At 35.4% G+C, this 17,141-nt stretch overlaps 1 protein-coding gene across 1 annotated transcript; it reads right to left on the reverse strand.

Annotated features, from left to right (window-relative positions):
• Positions 1 to 816: 816 nt before the first annotated feature.
• RBM11 (RNA binding motif protein 11) lies at positions 817 to 14,059 on the reverse strand. Its single transcript, XM_012646520.1, has 5 exons — positions 13,944 to 14,059; positions 10,406 to 10,568; positions 9,036 to 9,108; positions 2,848 to 2,944; positions 817 to 1,201 (listed from the first exon to the last, which is right to left on the reverse strand). Exons 1-5 carry the CDS (start codon positions 14,037 to 14,039, stop codon positions 914 to 916), a joined length of 717 nt encoding a protein of 238 aa, XP_012501974.1. The 5' UTR covers positions 14,040 to 14,059; the 3' UTR covers positions 817 to 913.
• Between the last annotated feature and the right edge of the window lie 3,082 nt (positions 14,060 to 17,141).

Genomic DNA, 17,141 nt, shown 5'->3' on the forward strand with positions numbered 1-17,141 from the left:
TTAATTTTGCATGTAGTCTATTTATCTTCTAAAATAAATGAACCGAAAATAGAAAACTTGATTTGGAATGTAAGTGTTACATATCATACATTAATGAAATATTTTATTTACTTGTTCATTTTCAAGCTTTAAATATGTTAAATATATCCTCTCAAACCTTACTGGCAAAAGAAGTGGATAATAAATACTGACATAGCCAACTAATTTTCATAATATACAATTAATACGTGAGAAGTAAAGAGGGAAGTATCCCTATTTTTATACAATTGTATAAAAAGGGAGTGATCCAAAAGCTGGTCCCATGATAATTATCTTTCCTTTGGTATCACTGTCATATATACTTGCTTTATAAAATAAACCTGAAGGAAAATATGGCTCAGAAACAACATATTTGGACTTAAAAAAACAAGATATTATTAAGAAAGGAATCTAAAGCCTGTTTATTACATCTTCATCAAGAACAACAGGCAACCCTTACGTATTTGCACTAGTTTCTTTCAGAAAATCCACTGCTCTACTTCTAATCTCAGCTTATTTATAGTTGAGAGTTATAGGCGACAATGTAGAGAAAGCACGGTGCTTTACCCTTACATGTTCAATAAGTGACTTTTGATTAACGGTTTAGTGAAATTTAATCATCAGCACTAAAACAAAATGACACAGTGTATTTCTTATTGTCAATGGGTCAAAAGCATGACAAATACAAAAAGTAGTATATTATATTATTTTTAAAAAGCTTTTGTCATTCAAGGCAAAACTGAATAGCAAATCAAATAAATTATATTCTTACATATTCCAAAAAAGACAAGATAGGCATGAAATTGGTTATTTGGTAGAATACAGATAGTTTTGTTTTTTTTTTTCTTTGAAGAGAATTAAGATCAGTGTAGGTAAACTTCATTTGAAGGTAATATTAGTATCTTTTCTTCTTCTTACATTTTCGGAACTTTTGGCTACATTCGTTTCCTCTGTTGTTTTCTGTGCTACTATCGCTATCACTGGTTTGCTTTTGCCTCTTTCGTTTATTCATCTGATAAAGGTCAGAGTCACTTGGCTGCTGATGAGTCCATTCGTAGGAGCTGGGTCCAGCCTCTAGATCTGGAACATGATTTTGTGAGGAAGACATCGATGTGCTATTAGGAAGTGGAGCTGTCATCTCATAATAAGGAAGTTGCAGCACTGGATTATATGCATGCCACTGCTGTGGAAAAGAAAAAAAGACATTCATCCACCAAAACAAATACAAAAAGTTAAAGATAAAAGCTAACAGTTTGCATGTATTATACAAATAGCCATGAGTAAACTAAACTGTGTTTGGTATAGGAAGACAGTGAGTTCTCACAGTAGGGATGCAGGAGTTTCCTTAAGTGGTCAACATAAAGAGTCAAGGTAGTATGTGGCTTACTACAATATACATTAACACTGCCCAACAGAAATATATGCAAACCGCATACATAGTTTTAAATCTTTTAGTAGCCACAATACAAAAATAAAAAGAAACAGGTAAAATTAAATAATGTATTTTATTTATCTCAATATATACAAAATATTGTCATCTTAACATGTAACCAATATAAAAATTATTGAGATATATTTTTCTCATATGTCTTTAAAATCTGGTGTGTACTTTATACTTGCATTTAGATTACATAAAATTTATAGTTGAAAAATATATTCACATATCCAATTGTTTCAAATATACTTAAAAGTTTTCTAATAACTGAACCATGTATCTATTTTTAAATTTTAATTTAAATTAACTAAAACTAAACAAAACTAAAAACTCAGCTCCTTAGGTGCATCTGTGGCTAATGGCCCCTATATGGCACAGCGCAGTTATGATTTCATCTTAACTATTAAGATAGAGAGATGCTTCCTTCTTAAAAACAAGTTTTTAACTCAAATTTCTATCTATTCAAAGCAGATTAAAGATTAATTGAGATACCTTGAATTTCTATCTCTGTTCCCCCTCCCCTATCTCTAGAAAAGATAAAAAATGTTGGGAAGAAGACATTTACAGTATCAGGTGTGAACTGGTTGTTTATAAATATTTTACCATAATTAGGAAAAGATTTTTCCAAAAGTTCAAGTATCATTTTACAGATAAAAATTCTTACTGTTTACAAATTTAAAACAGATATTTGAAAAGTCTAAAGCTCACACACATGTTGGGTTATTTGTGAAAACACCCTTTGAATCAGAAGACCTGTATTAGTCCTACACCTGTCACTAACAAGCTGTATAATCTTTGGTTTGTTGATTAATATCCCTGGACTTCAATTTTCTTATCTATAAAATAAAGAGTTGAAAGAAAAAAATTAAGTTCCTCTTTAATAATAAAGACCATAATTAAGATTTCTAGGCCAGAACCAACTTTTCAGAGTATTTGGAAATAATGTAGTTTATTCTCTAATAGAGAACCTTCATAAAGTTTTGCCTTTAGTTAAAAAGAGAAATTTATTTTGAAAAAAATCCATGTCCAAAAGCAATATATTTGAGACTGATTATATTACATAAAAATGCTTCACTAAGTGAAATTATTCAATTCTAAAAATATCTTTGAAAATAGTCATTGAAATGAACCCTCTACTCAATTTTCACTTGGACTACAACGTATCATCACTACCATCCACTCCTTTTCTGTTGACACCCCAGCTGTTTGCTGAGGTGTTATGCACGGGATATAAGATGACCCTGTTAGAGAAGAACACCATTGGGGGAGAGTGCTGGGGCATCTTGTGCCTTCATCCTAGGTTTAGGTTCGAGCACCAAATCTTACAAATAGTTTTCACGTTCTTCATAGTTCGCATCATATTATATGCTGAATCCAATGCATAACAAACTTACCATCTTCTGGAAGAAAAAATATTCTTGAGGTAAAGCAGTATTATTAATTGGAAAAAACTGCATGGGAAAGGAAGATTTGCCAACCATTTCTTCATTCCTTTGAGGAGATAAAAGAAGCAGTAATAAAATGTTAAAATTCCTATGTATACATGTCCTTTTCTCTTGAGAAAACATGAAAGCTCTTCACAACTAAAAAGAGAGAGAAAGCAAGCTTCTCTGATGACATTCAATTAAGATTAATTATTACCTCAAGTGTACACACAAATAATCAGTTATTATTATTGATAATGTAGTTACATAGCAATACATTAATTAATTACTAAATATTGAAGTCTCAATATTTAGAGGCATATTTGGCTTTCTGATAGGAAAATACTGGACAATGCTATAATTTCTATAAAAAAGAACACTTAGATATTCACAGAGCAAAGCATGTCATTAATAACCACTAAGGGGACACTTCAACCTTCTGTAGATATAAAAAGTAAAAAAAAGTATAAATATTCATTAATTTATTTTTAAAATACCTATACTGTTTAACTATAAAAATTATACTCTTTTGTAAAGGGACTACTAATGTTAACATGGACATGTTTGCTGATGTATTCAACATATTAAATAACAAAAATCCCAAATATAAAAATTGTAGTATCCTAAAGTTTCATTTATAAATGTAATATCTGCTTCTATGGAGATGTTACAAATACTGGATAGAGTCTATAGTTACTCCTCAATAATCTAGTTGCTCCATAGCATATCATAATTTTAATGCTGATAATACTAATCTTTAGGTTAAGAAGTGTACTGTGAAGGTTTGAATCTGCACAGGCAAGAGAGGCAAAGACGAGGGAAGGAGAAAGACAGGAAGCAGTCAGATGGATAGGCAGAGACCCCATCTAAAAGCGGTGAGATATCACAGAAGCCAGCTGAAGCATGAATTTCATTAAGAAAGGAGTCAGGTGTCAGCTGCTGCAGAGAAGTAAACCTGTAAGCACTGAGGCCACCACATTGTTGATCAAAAGGCCACAGTGTCACAGATTTAACCTGAGGCCTATGTGATGTCTGCCATAAATGTGCAGGTTTGTCCATGCAAAGCTTGATTTTCTGAGATTATCTGGCTCATTCTGGATATGATGTCTGCAATTCAGCTAAACTACCATGGACAAAAAATGGTCTAGATCGGGGGTTAGCAAAGTCTTGCTGTCAAGGGAAAACATAGTACATATTTTCAGCTTTGTGGGACATAACAATTTCTGTTGCAAATGCTCAATTCTGTCAATTGCACAAAAGTGGCTATCGGCAATGCACAAAACAATGAGTGTGGTTGTGTTGAAATTAATTTTATTTAGAAAAACAAGCATGGAGCTAGATTTGGCCTGTGGGCCACAGTTTGCCACCCCCTGCTCTAGAGGAATTGTCTTAAATGCTTTTTATCGTACATGCTGTCAGTTTAAACAAAACCAAACACGAACATACATACAAACCTATAACACTTTTAAGTACATACCCCAATACTGTAAATGTTTATTTATGTATAAATTATATACAAGAACAAATGTGTTGGGAGAGGGGAGGAGGGGATGGGTATGTACACACGCAATGGGTGTGGTGAGCACCATCTGGGGGATGGACACGCTTGAAGCTCTGACTTGGGTGGGGCAAAGGTAATATATGTAACCTAAACATTTGTATTCCTGTAATATGCTGAAATAAAAAAAAATTAAAAAAAAACATTTAAAAGAGCAGATTCCGTACAACAATGTGTTTGAGAAGTAAAAGGGAAGAAAGGATGTGAAGGACAAAAAATTCTTCAGTGAGAGGAAGGAGAAAAATAATAGCCTAATTAGGACACAGGGTTCAGGGACACCAGAACATGTGTGTGGGGGCAAAGTGACAGCAAAGGAACAAGATGAAGGATGGAATGAGGTTACAGAGCAGGGAAGTTATGACTCAGCAGAAGAGGTGGTGAGATTAGCACTGTTATGAAAACAGCTGCAGGTGCCCTAAAACCACTATCTTATGTGAATCTCAGGGCATGCACAGTTATCTGTATGGAGGAATCACTTGTAAATTTGGAATTGTTATGGCTTGATGTGTTCCTCCAAAATTCAGCTGTTGGAGTTGTAATCCCCAGCACCTAAGAATGTGACCTCAATTTGGAAATAGGGTCATTGGAGATGTCATTAGTTAAGATGAGGTCATATTGGAGTAGGATGGGCCCCTAATCCAAAATGACTAGTGCCCTTATAAAAAGAAGAAATTTGGAGATAGATTGTCTTAGTCTGTTTTTGTTGCTGTAACAGAATACCTGAGACTGGGTAATTTATGAAGAAAAGAGGTTTACTTTGGCTCACAGTTCTGGAAATGTGGAAGTCCAAGATCAGGTGGATATATCTGGTTGGCTTCTGGTGAGAGCTTCAGGCTGTGTCATAACATGAGGGAAAGTATCACAGGCAAGAGGGGCTCAAGAGAGATGGCAAACTGGTATTTATAACAAGGGTCACAGCTCTCAACACTGAGGCACTGGGGATCAAGTTTCCAACATATGAATTTTTGGGGGACACATTCAACCTATAGCACAGATACACACGGGGAGAACACCATGTGAAGATAAAGACAGATATCTGGGTAATGCTTTTATAAGCAAACGAAAACCAGAGATTGCCACCAGACCACCAGAATCTAGGGAAGAGGCATGGAAAAGATTCTTCCTTACAGCTCTTGGAAGGAACCAACCCTGCTGACACCTTGATGTTGGATGTCTTGCCTCCAGAATGGTGAGACAACAAATTTCTGTTGTTTAAGCATTCTGTTTGTGGTATTTTGTTACAGACACCTTAGCAAAATACTAATAATACAGGAACTATTTATTAAATGTGTAAGAGATAAGAGACAATAAGAAGCACAAAAAAATAATTTCCGAGGAAGACCAAAGTGAGTACCATTTTTCTCTGCACATCACTTTTAGGATATGATAAACTATTTTTCAATTTCCTTGTAATACAACAAATACTAGAAGAATGAAGAACAATCAATGAAATGTAGTATCATGGAATATACATAACTCATATATTCTACCCTAGAATTTGTGATAATTTAGATAAAGTGTGCATTAAATATTAAGTAGCAAATACAAGAGTTTTATTGCCATCTCCTAGCGCCAATCTAGTCTTTTCTCCTCTGCCCAAATCCTACAAATATCTTGTTCCTTTCTAACTCCTGAGGAAAAAAGAAGTATCCTTTCCCATTTGGTTCTAGAAGAAGAGGAGAAGAAGCTCTTATATCAGCAGTCCCCAACGTTTTTGGCACCAGGGACTGGTTTCACGGAAGACAATTTTTCCACGGACGGGCAGGGGGAGGGGGTGGAGCTCAGGTGGTGATGCCACTGATGGGGAGCAGCTGTAAATACAGATGAAGCTTTGATCACTCACCAGCTGCTCACCTCCAGCTGTATGCCTCCCAACCCCCATCCTGTTTCCTAAGTTTTATGGAAGACAAGTTTTCCACAGACCTGGGAGGAAGGAGCGGTGGAAGAGCCCCTAACAGGAGTCTCTAACAGGCCACAGACTGGTACTGGTCCATGGCCCAGGGGCTGGGGACCTCAGTCTTACATGGTCTCCATTTATAAGTCTATAATGCTTCCCCTATTGAAGTAGTAAATCTTCACCTTTTGCTAACATTTGCTAGATACTTACTATGAGCTCAGTATTTTTGTTAAATTATTTTTAATTATTATGGGTACATGATAGTTGTACATATTTATGGGGTATATGTGATGTTTTGATACCGGCATACAATATATAATAATCAAATCTGGGTAATTGGGGTATCTATCACCTCAAAGCATTTATCTTCTTTGTGTTAGGAACATTCCAATTCTACTCTTCTAGTTATTTTAAAGTATACCATAACTTATTGTTAACTATTAGTCACTTTGTTGTGCCATCAAATATTGTTCATTCTATTTAACTATGTTTTTGCACCCCTAATCATCCCCACTTTATTCTCATTCCTTGCTACCCTTCCCAGCCTCTAGTAACCATCATTCTACTCTCCGCTTCCATGAGATCAATTGTTTTAATATTTAGCTCCCACATATGAGTGAGAACACGCAAGATTTCTTTGCTTGGCTTATTTTACTTAACATAATATTCTCCAGTTCCATCCATGTTGTTACAAATGTCATGAATTAATTATTTTTTATGGCTAAGTAATATTCCATTGTGTATATGTACCATATTTTCTTTATCTATTCCTTTGCTGATGGACACTTAGGTTGCTTCCAAATCTTGGCTCTTGTGAATAATGCTGCAATAAACATGGGATTGCAGATAACTTTTCAATATACTCATTTCCTTTCCTTTGGATATATACCTATCAGTGGGATTTCTGGGTCATATGGTAGTTCTATGATATTTTTTGAGGAACCTCCATACTTTTCTCCATAGTGGTTACACTAATTTACATTCCCACCGTGTATGAGGGTTCCCCTTTCTCCACATCCTCTATGTGCCCAGTATTTTAAGTACCTCGAATTAATTATAAAATTCAATTCTCACAGTAATCCCGTGAGGTATTATCCTCATTTTAGAGATGGGGTACAGGGTGATAAAATAACTTTATCCATGGTCACACCATTAATAAAGTGGTAGAGGCAAGATTCAAATTCAGGCAATCTGATATCAACGCCTACTTTCTTAACCTCTCCTGATTTTACTGATATAGAAATGCTTGGGAGAATGAAGATATGAAGTACATTATGTTTTATTTGGGGTATCCTACTTCTAAAGATAAGCCTGGGTATTTGCTAGTCCTATGAGGCTACTCTCCTATGCCTCAGAGCACTGATATAATTAAAAGGGACAGGAGGCTCAGCTATTATTAGTTTACTTGACAATATTCAGTTCTGCTACAGAAAATAAGAAAACAAATAGAACAGATGGAACTCATAAGAAATGTTTATCATAGACTGAAAGTAAGCTAGTACTCTATGAGGCAGTGATGAAACTATATTAGGGATAGAATAAGTAACTTGTGAAATAGGCAGAATTCATAATATATATTAAATATAGATAGTAAATAAGTTAGTAGCCTATAACACATACCAAAGATATAAAGATTCAGTAGAAAATATAATGAAACAAATAAGAGTGCTATTTATAGATAGAACAGGAAGGAAATACCATGTCCTGATCATGCCACCTCTGGGCTAACAGTAATGCTTCTCTTCTTGTCTTCATTCTGCCAAACTCAGATAAAACCCACAGGCACCTGCCAGACAAACCAGTAAGCTACTTCTGTGGCTGGGTGTATTTGCCCCTCTGTTTCTTTGAGAAAGCAAGAGGGTACCATTAGCTCCAAAAACTTTCCATCTGAATGTATACCCTTACTCAAACCGCAACTCTAGTCCTCATAACCACACCGTCAGTGGAAGGCCGATATGGGAGAGAAACAGGGCACATGAATATTAGTGAAGCCAGAACTCAGCTATTTGATCCTTCTACTCACCTGCACTCTATCCTAAGTGTGCCAACCCATCCGATATCTTTCCTCTTGCTTCTCACTGTATCTTTTAAATTGATTTAATAAACTGTGTGATCTGATCATCTTTATCTGGTTTGGGAACATTTTTGTTCCATAAACTCTGTGATAGTTTGCTGGATAGTGTACTTGGAGTCTACCGATGCATCAGGATATCCAACTATACAAAATTCTAGAATATTTTGAAAATTAACACAGAAAAGTTCTAAAAAATAGTAAAATAAATAATTGAATGGCTTAATATCAGAAGGCTTAGTTTCAAGGCTAGCTCTTTATCATCCTTGTGACTTTGAGAAGTGGTTAACTTTCGCATCTCCATTTACTCAAATATTAAATATAAATAACAATATCTCTACAATCTATCATGAGATGTATGCTTAAATTATTTCATAGCTATAAAAAACACAAGGGAAACTATAAAGAATATTATATGTAAATCTCTACCGCCTGCTACTGAAAATATTAAGGCTGAACTTTGAATGAAAATATTTTGATACTTTCCATGGGCTTAGAAAAAAATGATTTCCTTAATTTTATTCTATGTCTACAGAATAAGGTTTTACAATAGTCCAAAATATATAAAAACTCTTTCTAGCACAAGAATATATTTATTTGCTTTACTTTTATGAAAAATATATTTTAATTACCTGTAACTGTGTGAATTTATCTTAACACAGCTCTCAAAACTTTGGTTAGCTGGTTCACAAGAGTGAGAACTCCCTTTAAAAGAAATAGAATAACAGATTACTTCATGGCATAATTTTTTGTAGTTCTAACATTAAATCATAAAATGAGCCCAAATCTTTTAGAGTTTAAAATTCCATTCTCCTATAAGATATACACATATCTATTTGACCTCTCAAGTCATATTTATGGATTGTTTACAACATTATAAATGAATGAATTATAATCAACCTTTGTCTAAAGCAATGACCATACATAAGAATTACATTGGCATGGGACTGTATAACACACATGATATTGTTTTGTTCTAAAAATGGCAAATGATCAGTGTTATTTGCCTCCGGTGTAGAAGGCAGAAGCTTTCTAATCTGCATGGACAAAAGCCAATTCAACTTTACATAGGATGAGTCAGAAAACAATATGTCTGGCCTAGTCTACCAGGCTGTATGAGTTAACTGGTCAGTACCAGAGAGCATGATGCAGCCAGGCATTAAGCTAAAAATGAAATGGAAATAAAATCAACTTTCCTTTTACAAGAAAGCATTGTTTTTGTTATTTTATTTGTTTTTAGTATAGGAAGAGGTATAAAAAACAAAGAAGTGACACATCAGTCAGCCTGAACCATTTAGGGGAGGCAACATAAGTATTGCAAGAATTAATATTAAACAGATAACCTCCATCGGGCCCCTGAAATATAAAAGGGCTAGACTAATAATAGTTTAACATTCTCTGGGCATTTAATCATAGATGATCTGTTCTGGACATGTGTATAGCAGAAGGTATTTGAGGCCATTCATGTCAGGAAGTTTTTCACCGCTAGTAAAGATAACTCCATAGCTGCCTTTGGCCATGTTGCTCTTCCAGAGACTTACGTCCAGTACAACATGTATAGGATAGTTTTCTTAGAAGAAAGACTAATGTGCCCACTCTATCTTCCAAATAGTAGGTATTTGATACCATACATTAGCAGTGACAAGAAGATCAGCAAATAGCCTTGCTATATATATGCTAGAGTTTTGTGTCCCCCGTTCATTTAGATTTATGAGAGTCAATTTATAAGAGCCAATAGCAACCATCACAGATACGTATGGCTGATAATAAAATAGGATATTTCAAATTTTAATATAGAAAAGATGTAATACGTTTGGCAATATAATTGGCAAAATTAATTAATTATATGATATTATGAATTAGATGTGTTCTAAGAAAATTTAACAGTGACCAGAGAGGTACTTTTAAAAAATCTTATACTATATAGAAACAAAATGCTTACACCTCTGAGAATAGCAGCAACCACAAAATGCTTTGAAGATTCATCAGTGACATGACCTACCAAATCGATACTGCACATTAATTGGTCTTCCATATAAACGAATTCCATTCAGCAAAGCTATGGCATACGACACTGATTCTGGGTGTTTAAAGCAGACAAATCCAAAAGACTTTGGCTTTCCTTCTCTATCTTTACATATAGTCACTTTGGTTAGTGGCCCAGCCTGTAAGAAACTTAAAAATTATTTTCTCATAAATCCAAAGATTTTTTTTTACATTCAAATAAAGTAAATTCAACTTTAGACTAAAAAAAGTTAGCAATAGCTTTATGTAGCCCTGCTAATAAAATAACAAATATATTTCATCATACTTTCTTTGTATTTTCTGGCTCATCAAAGAAACATACATGGTGTTAAGAACAGAAAATTCTAAGTAATATTTAATATATCCAAATCTTAAGTAGTAGACTACCCTTCTCTAGGCTTTACAAACAAATTTAGAGAGCATTTAAATCTAAGGTTAAAATACTACTTTGTCTTCAGATATATTAGCAGTGTTGAATTCAAAAATAAATTGAAATGGCAAACAATGTTGGTTGAGTTATCCTCAAAAAGGCTGGCAACGTTATGTCATAGTTTATTTTTTTCTGTCAAGAATATTAAAAAATATTTACAAGAGAAACAAAATTATCATGAGTTTTTATTTGGTAACCTCATTTTGTAAATACTCCCAAAGGAAAAATGTTTTAACATGTTTAAGACTTTTAAGTAGGCACATTATTTATATGAGTTAAAAATTAGAAAGGCTGTAAATCTAACTGGAGATATTACTCCATGTTGTATTATTAAAATGGAATAAAATGCCATAAATTATGAATATTCAGATTATATTGATATAAAAACCTATAATTTACAAAGTGATATTTTGATGTTTATATACAATGTATAAAAATCAAACCAGAATAATTAGCATAGCCATCTCCTCAAACATTTATTATTTATGTTATGAACATTCAAAATCCTCTCGTCTAGCTTTTTAAAGATATGCAATAAATTATAGTTAACCATATTCATCCTAAAAAAAAGAAAAACCTGTAATTCACAATGGAGAGTAAAAAAAATAGCAGAGCCAAATATTATAGAAAAGTGTTAATTACAACTAAGAAAAAATTACATCACTGCCAGGATAATGATCAGAGGAAGCAGTCACAAAGACTTACAAACAGCTTATTTAATGGTGAATGGTTGATTTTCTTTATAGAGTTAGAGAAATATATCTAAAGAAAAATAGTATCTTAAGATTTTGTCTTTCTCCTTTCATTCTCTGTGCTCTCCTAGGAACTAGCTCATCTTCCCTTCTGGCTTCAAGGGCCACCTCATCAATTAATCTATTAATATTTTTCCCACTCATGTCTCTTTCATGGAGACAGCCTCCTAGAAACCTCTATGTGATTATACTTCAAACTCAACATATTTGAAACTGAATTCATTAACCTTTCCTTCTAAATCTTGACTTTACTATTTCTTAAAAGTACAATGATAGTAAACATGATTTTCTCACTTCCAAGAATAATCAGAAATTTGAAAGAAACTAGTAAAAGAATATACAGTAATAAATGCTGATATTAAATATATGGAATCACAAAGGGACAGGATATACTTGAATGATTTGAATTTTGGCAAAAGTGAATTTAGATATGCCAAAGCACTTTTAAAGATAAAATTCAACAAGAAGCCTTGCTTATAGCAACATTCAGATCATGTTATAGTCTTTTAAAAACAGAATAAAATACATAGTGTAGCAGTCATAAAGTTTTGCTGGGTCTTGCTGATTTGAAGCCTTTCTAAAAGATACCCCATTTTAGCAAATCCTTTCACTATATGATCTATTAAATGAGGTTTACATTTTGCTTTGGTGGAATAAGGAAATTATAAAAAATGAGAGGCTAATACATATCGTCTTGTGTATCCACACAACTGATCTGGATCCAGTCCTAACTGACTACAAATAATGTGTTGTATGGGATATCACAACCCCCCCACTCCTTCGCTATCTCCCCCCACCTCCTTTTTTGGAGGTTCAATGTGAAAGAAGCCTTCTGGAGAAAAATAATTATAAGCTGACTTTACCTCTTTTTTTTTTTTTTAGTAGGGATGATAAGTTTCAAATGATATTAGGTAAAAATATAGACATGTATTAGAGTTGATTTAAAAAATGGCAAGTTTAAAAGATGGTAAATTAGAAGGACAAACATAAAAGTCTGAAAATCAACCACATATTTCAAACAAAAAAAAATTATGTCCAGGGAAGAAACTGTGTTCCTGAAGAGAATCCTCTTTCTCTAATTGTGTGTATCTATAACTAACAGAGGGTTTCTTTAGTTTAGAGACAAAGGTAAGTTCTTTCACAACCAAATAACGATCCCTTTTCACCTCTGGAACTCATACTCAGTCCTGGAAATTTTGTTCTGCTATTGTCTTCCTTGGAACTTTCCCTTATTCTTATATGGGGAAGTAACTTGATTTCTCTTGATGTTAGTATTATTACTGAGAGTACTATTATTAGTAGTAGTAGTTGTAGCAGCAAACAGTATGTGTCAGGCTCAGCTCTAACTGATTTACCTAGATTAGGTCATGTATTCCTCACACCATTACTCTCATTTGACATTTAAGGAAACTGAGGCACTGAGTTATTCATTTACAGGCCCAAAGTCACATTGCTGACCTTAGAACTCACTCTGAACCACTTTTCTATACTATGTACCCTTCTCTTTTGTAGATTATCCCAAATCATTATAATTTATTTTAAGTTTCCCCTTTTAGAAAGATCAAAGGGTATCTCTTAAATTTGTATGTCCAGTACTTTCCTTAGTGTTTGTCCTGTAATTCTGGATCACTAGACGTTTAGATGGATGGCTGAATGAAGATATTTTTTAGCAAGTGAGATGTATACAATACAATGTGGGATAGTGTGTTTAGAGGACACAGAAGGCCTAATCCTGGAGGTACCAGGTCTCACGGTTTCCGGAGGTCCTCTTGAAATAAAAGTCCTTGGCCAGGGAATCGATTGGTCACAGTCATGGTAAATTGGGGGTCAAATCTTATCAAATTTCACTTATCATGCTAGAATCAAAATACTTTCTGCATAAAAGGGCTTGAAAGAATGAGTAATGTATAAAAGAAAACATTTTAAAAGCTATACTTCTCATTTCGCGGGATGTAAGGAGTGAGGGGGCCTATTACCTGAAGAAAGACAGTGACAGAGCTGTTTTCTGTTCTGTCCCTGCATCCCCAAGGCCCAGGCAGGCTCCGGGAAGCCCTTACTCAGGGCTCGGGGTTGGGGGAGCCCTGTCACTGTCCACCCCCAGGACTCTGCAATGGGGATGAGGCTGTGGCGCACGCCATGTCACTTCACTCCCCAGCAGCTCACCTGGAGACAGGTGCACCAAGGAGAATCTAAATCCAAACCAAGCTAAAGGATGGGGCGGGAAGGGGGCCGGGCTCCCGGTGGTCCAGGTGCGCCCCGCCCCTCCGGCTGCACTTCCGGCCCCCCACGGTCTGTCTCTCCCCCTCCACGCCGTCCTTCCCAGCTGACGGTACCTGAAGAAACAGCTCGTAAAGAATCTCTTCTCGCACTCGGGCCTCTAAATTCCCCACAAACACCGTCCTGTCGGCCTCCTCCTGAGCAGGGAACATCCTCTAGTCTCGGCTCTAGGCTGGCGGAGGCGACGAGACCCCGCCCCTTCGCCCCGTTTTACTGCACCGCCGGGGCAAGGGGGCCGGGGCCGGCGACGAGCGCGCGCGCGCCAGGGGCGGAGCGAGGCTGCTAAGCCACTCCCCCAGCACCTTTAGGGAACCGCCCACCGCGCCGCCGCCCCGCCCCGATCGGGCTGGGCCAGGGAAGAGTGGCTGAAAATAAGAAAGATGAATGAACGAAGGGCTTTGCTCTTGTGCTTGAGGGGAGTCTTCCATTTTCTGTGGCGCATTATTAATTTATTTTGGATTTATTCTACCAACATTTTAAATAAAATGATTGTACAGATGATTTGAAACACAGTAACTTCATTACGGAAGCTCCCAGGCTAATGAAAGAAGATTCATTTTTTTTTTCTCTCCAAAGAATAAATGAATAAATCATTAGGATATTAAGATTACATTATTCATAAAATAATTTTTGAAAAAAATCAGTACATGCCTGGATGTGGACACAACAGAGTACTAGAATGAAAGTTTATTTACCTAAGAAGTGCTCCCTAGATGAGTCTTTGAAAGTGGCCCACAGAGGTTTTAGACGGACTTCGAAATCAGCCTGTACCAAGAAATACTGGTAAGAGTAGGGCAATTTTGTGCCTGAAGCCAGAATTCTTGAGGATGGCGGCTGAGGGCTTGTGATAGGATCCAATGGTTGTACTTTGTTTCAGGGTTGTACTTTGTATACTGTGTGCCAGAGTAAAGGGTTGGTTCATACTTGGGGAGGATTTGTTTTTTAAAATCTTAAAAACAATAAGGATAATTAAAAGAATGGGGAAAGAAAACTTAAAATCTCAATACTTTGATAAATCAACTGCCAACTGTTAATTTGGCTTCCTTTTTGAAGATAGCATACATCTACATAGAGCCCTGAAATCATCCTATACATATCATATAAGTAATCAGGACACCATTTGGCCTTTAGTGTGGCATAGTGGTGAAAATTCATTTTGAATTGAGGATCTATGCTTTTACTTGGTTGGTGGACCGTCCTCCCCCGAAATATCTTTTCTAATGAAAAGGGTCACATCTTAGGAAACCCTAATTTCTAATTGAACTCTGACATAGTTTTGGGACTTGAACAAGTAATTTTGAAACCATCCCCCAAAGAGTTAAAGAAACCAGTGACTAGCAGAAATTGCTGAGCTTACAGGATGGCAAATAAGAAAAGACACAACTTGCTGAAATGCTGAAAATTGTCTGCTTGTAAGATAACAAAACTGGGTGAAATCCGTTGGAACCAACATGGCCAACTGGAGTCTGCAAATGAGCTTGCTAATATCACAGCCCAAATTTCCACCTATGTTTCATACTAACTCCTCCCAAATTTGCATATGTGACCCTTGAGGAGGCACGAAGAGATAACTGCACATGCTCAAGGACTTTCCAGACCTCCCCTCTCCTTCCACCAATCACCCAGAATCCACCCCCTATACCTTTTCTAATAAATGTACTGTCTTAAAGCCAGAACAGGGAGACAGATTTGACATGGAGTCCTGTCTTCTTGTTGGTCCATTTGCAATAAACCTTTTCTTTTCTCAAAACCCAGAACCATAGTATTGGCTTCTAGTTCATTGGGCAGCAAGCCCCTTTTGCTCAGTATCGATTTCTCTTTGGAATTCAAATTTCTTAAGGAATAGATTGAACTAAATATAATTACTTCATTTAACAGGTATTTTCTGAATGCTTACTTTGTGTCAGTCTTTAATCCTTGGAAAAGAAAGATAAAGTATAAAAATCTGCCCTCCTAAAGCTTACAGTCTGTGAGAGACAAACTTTCTATACATACAAGTACAATGTAAGTGTCAGTACCTTCGTTAGCTATCTTCAGTTGATATGTTAGGAAACTATTAGTCCTGTCTCCTTTTTTTCCTTTCTTTCCTCTGTAATCAATTTAGTTGTAGTAGGATAGAAGAGGATTAAGGAAGCTATCACATTGTAGACAAATAATATATGTTGATCAAATGAATGGATACTTGCAGGTCTCTGTTATATGTAGATCTCTTGATACTTTTTTTTTCATTTATCTCATAAATCTTATTTCCTCCTTACCTTCCCCCTCAGACACTGCTTATGTGGGAACTAAATCTTCAGATTTCATTATAAAATATTCAGTGCATATATATAATTGTGCATGCTATAAACCGTTAACTATACTTGTAAATAATTAATGATAATGTTATATTGTTATGTTGAAATTTCATCATCTTTTGTCTACATATTGCATGATTTTGTTGTTCTTATCACATCCTCTTCTCTTTTGGCTATACAAAACTTTATGTTGCTTATAATTCTAGAGTACTTACTTTTATAAACTCTAAACATCAGCTCATGCACTTAGCTGTTTGTTCAGAATATGAAATCAATATATCATTTTTCTAACACAAGCATACTGAGCATACAGTCTTTCCTAATTCATTTTGAATGCATGCATGGTAATAAATCTAGCAGTAGCTAAAAAAAATAATTCACTTTAGTCTCAGCCTTTACTGGACCATTAGTCACTTATCAGGTTTTAATGGCTTAAATATATGGAACACTCTATAAATAATTAGCTTTTCTTCATTCATATCAGGATGTCTTATGCCCCTAACTATAGGAACACATCGAAAATGAAAATGTATACACACACACACACATACACACTACATATAACTAGAGCTCCTTTCTCTCTCTTCTTTTCCTAGCTCTTATTCTCTTTAGTGCCTCAGCCCAGGCAGCATAATCTGCAATGTTTTCCTGAACTCTGCACTCCAGGTGGCTGCTCCACCTGTGTGGTTCCATAGGTCCCTAGGTACACCTCTGTCAAGCCCTCCTCGCTGCGAATTGCTATATGGCAAATATATTTCAGTACCTTGGACAATCTCTGATATATCTGTGCACATATAATAAATAGTTGTTGAAATAAGAAAATTTGAGTAAATGAACATCTCTACTTTGTATCCCCAACAAGTAAGTCTGTCTATAAGTGCTTAATGAAAGTTGCATAAATGAATGAACAACTGAATGAATAAATAGAGAAACTTGGCAAATTACTGATAAGGGACT

Source organism: Propithecus coquereli, unplaced genomic scaffold (assembly GCF_000956105.1).
Source record: "Propithecus coquereli isolate 6110/MARCELLA unplaced genomic scaffold, Pcoq_1.0 Scaffold244, whole genome shotgun sequence".
In the NCBI taxonomy this organism is placed as follows: domain Eukaryota; kingdom Metazoa; phylum Chordata; class Mammalia; order Primates; family Indriidae; genus Propithecus; species Propithecus coquereli.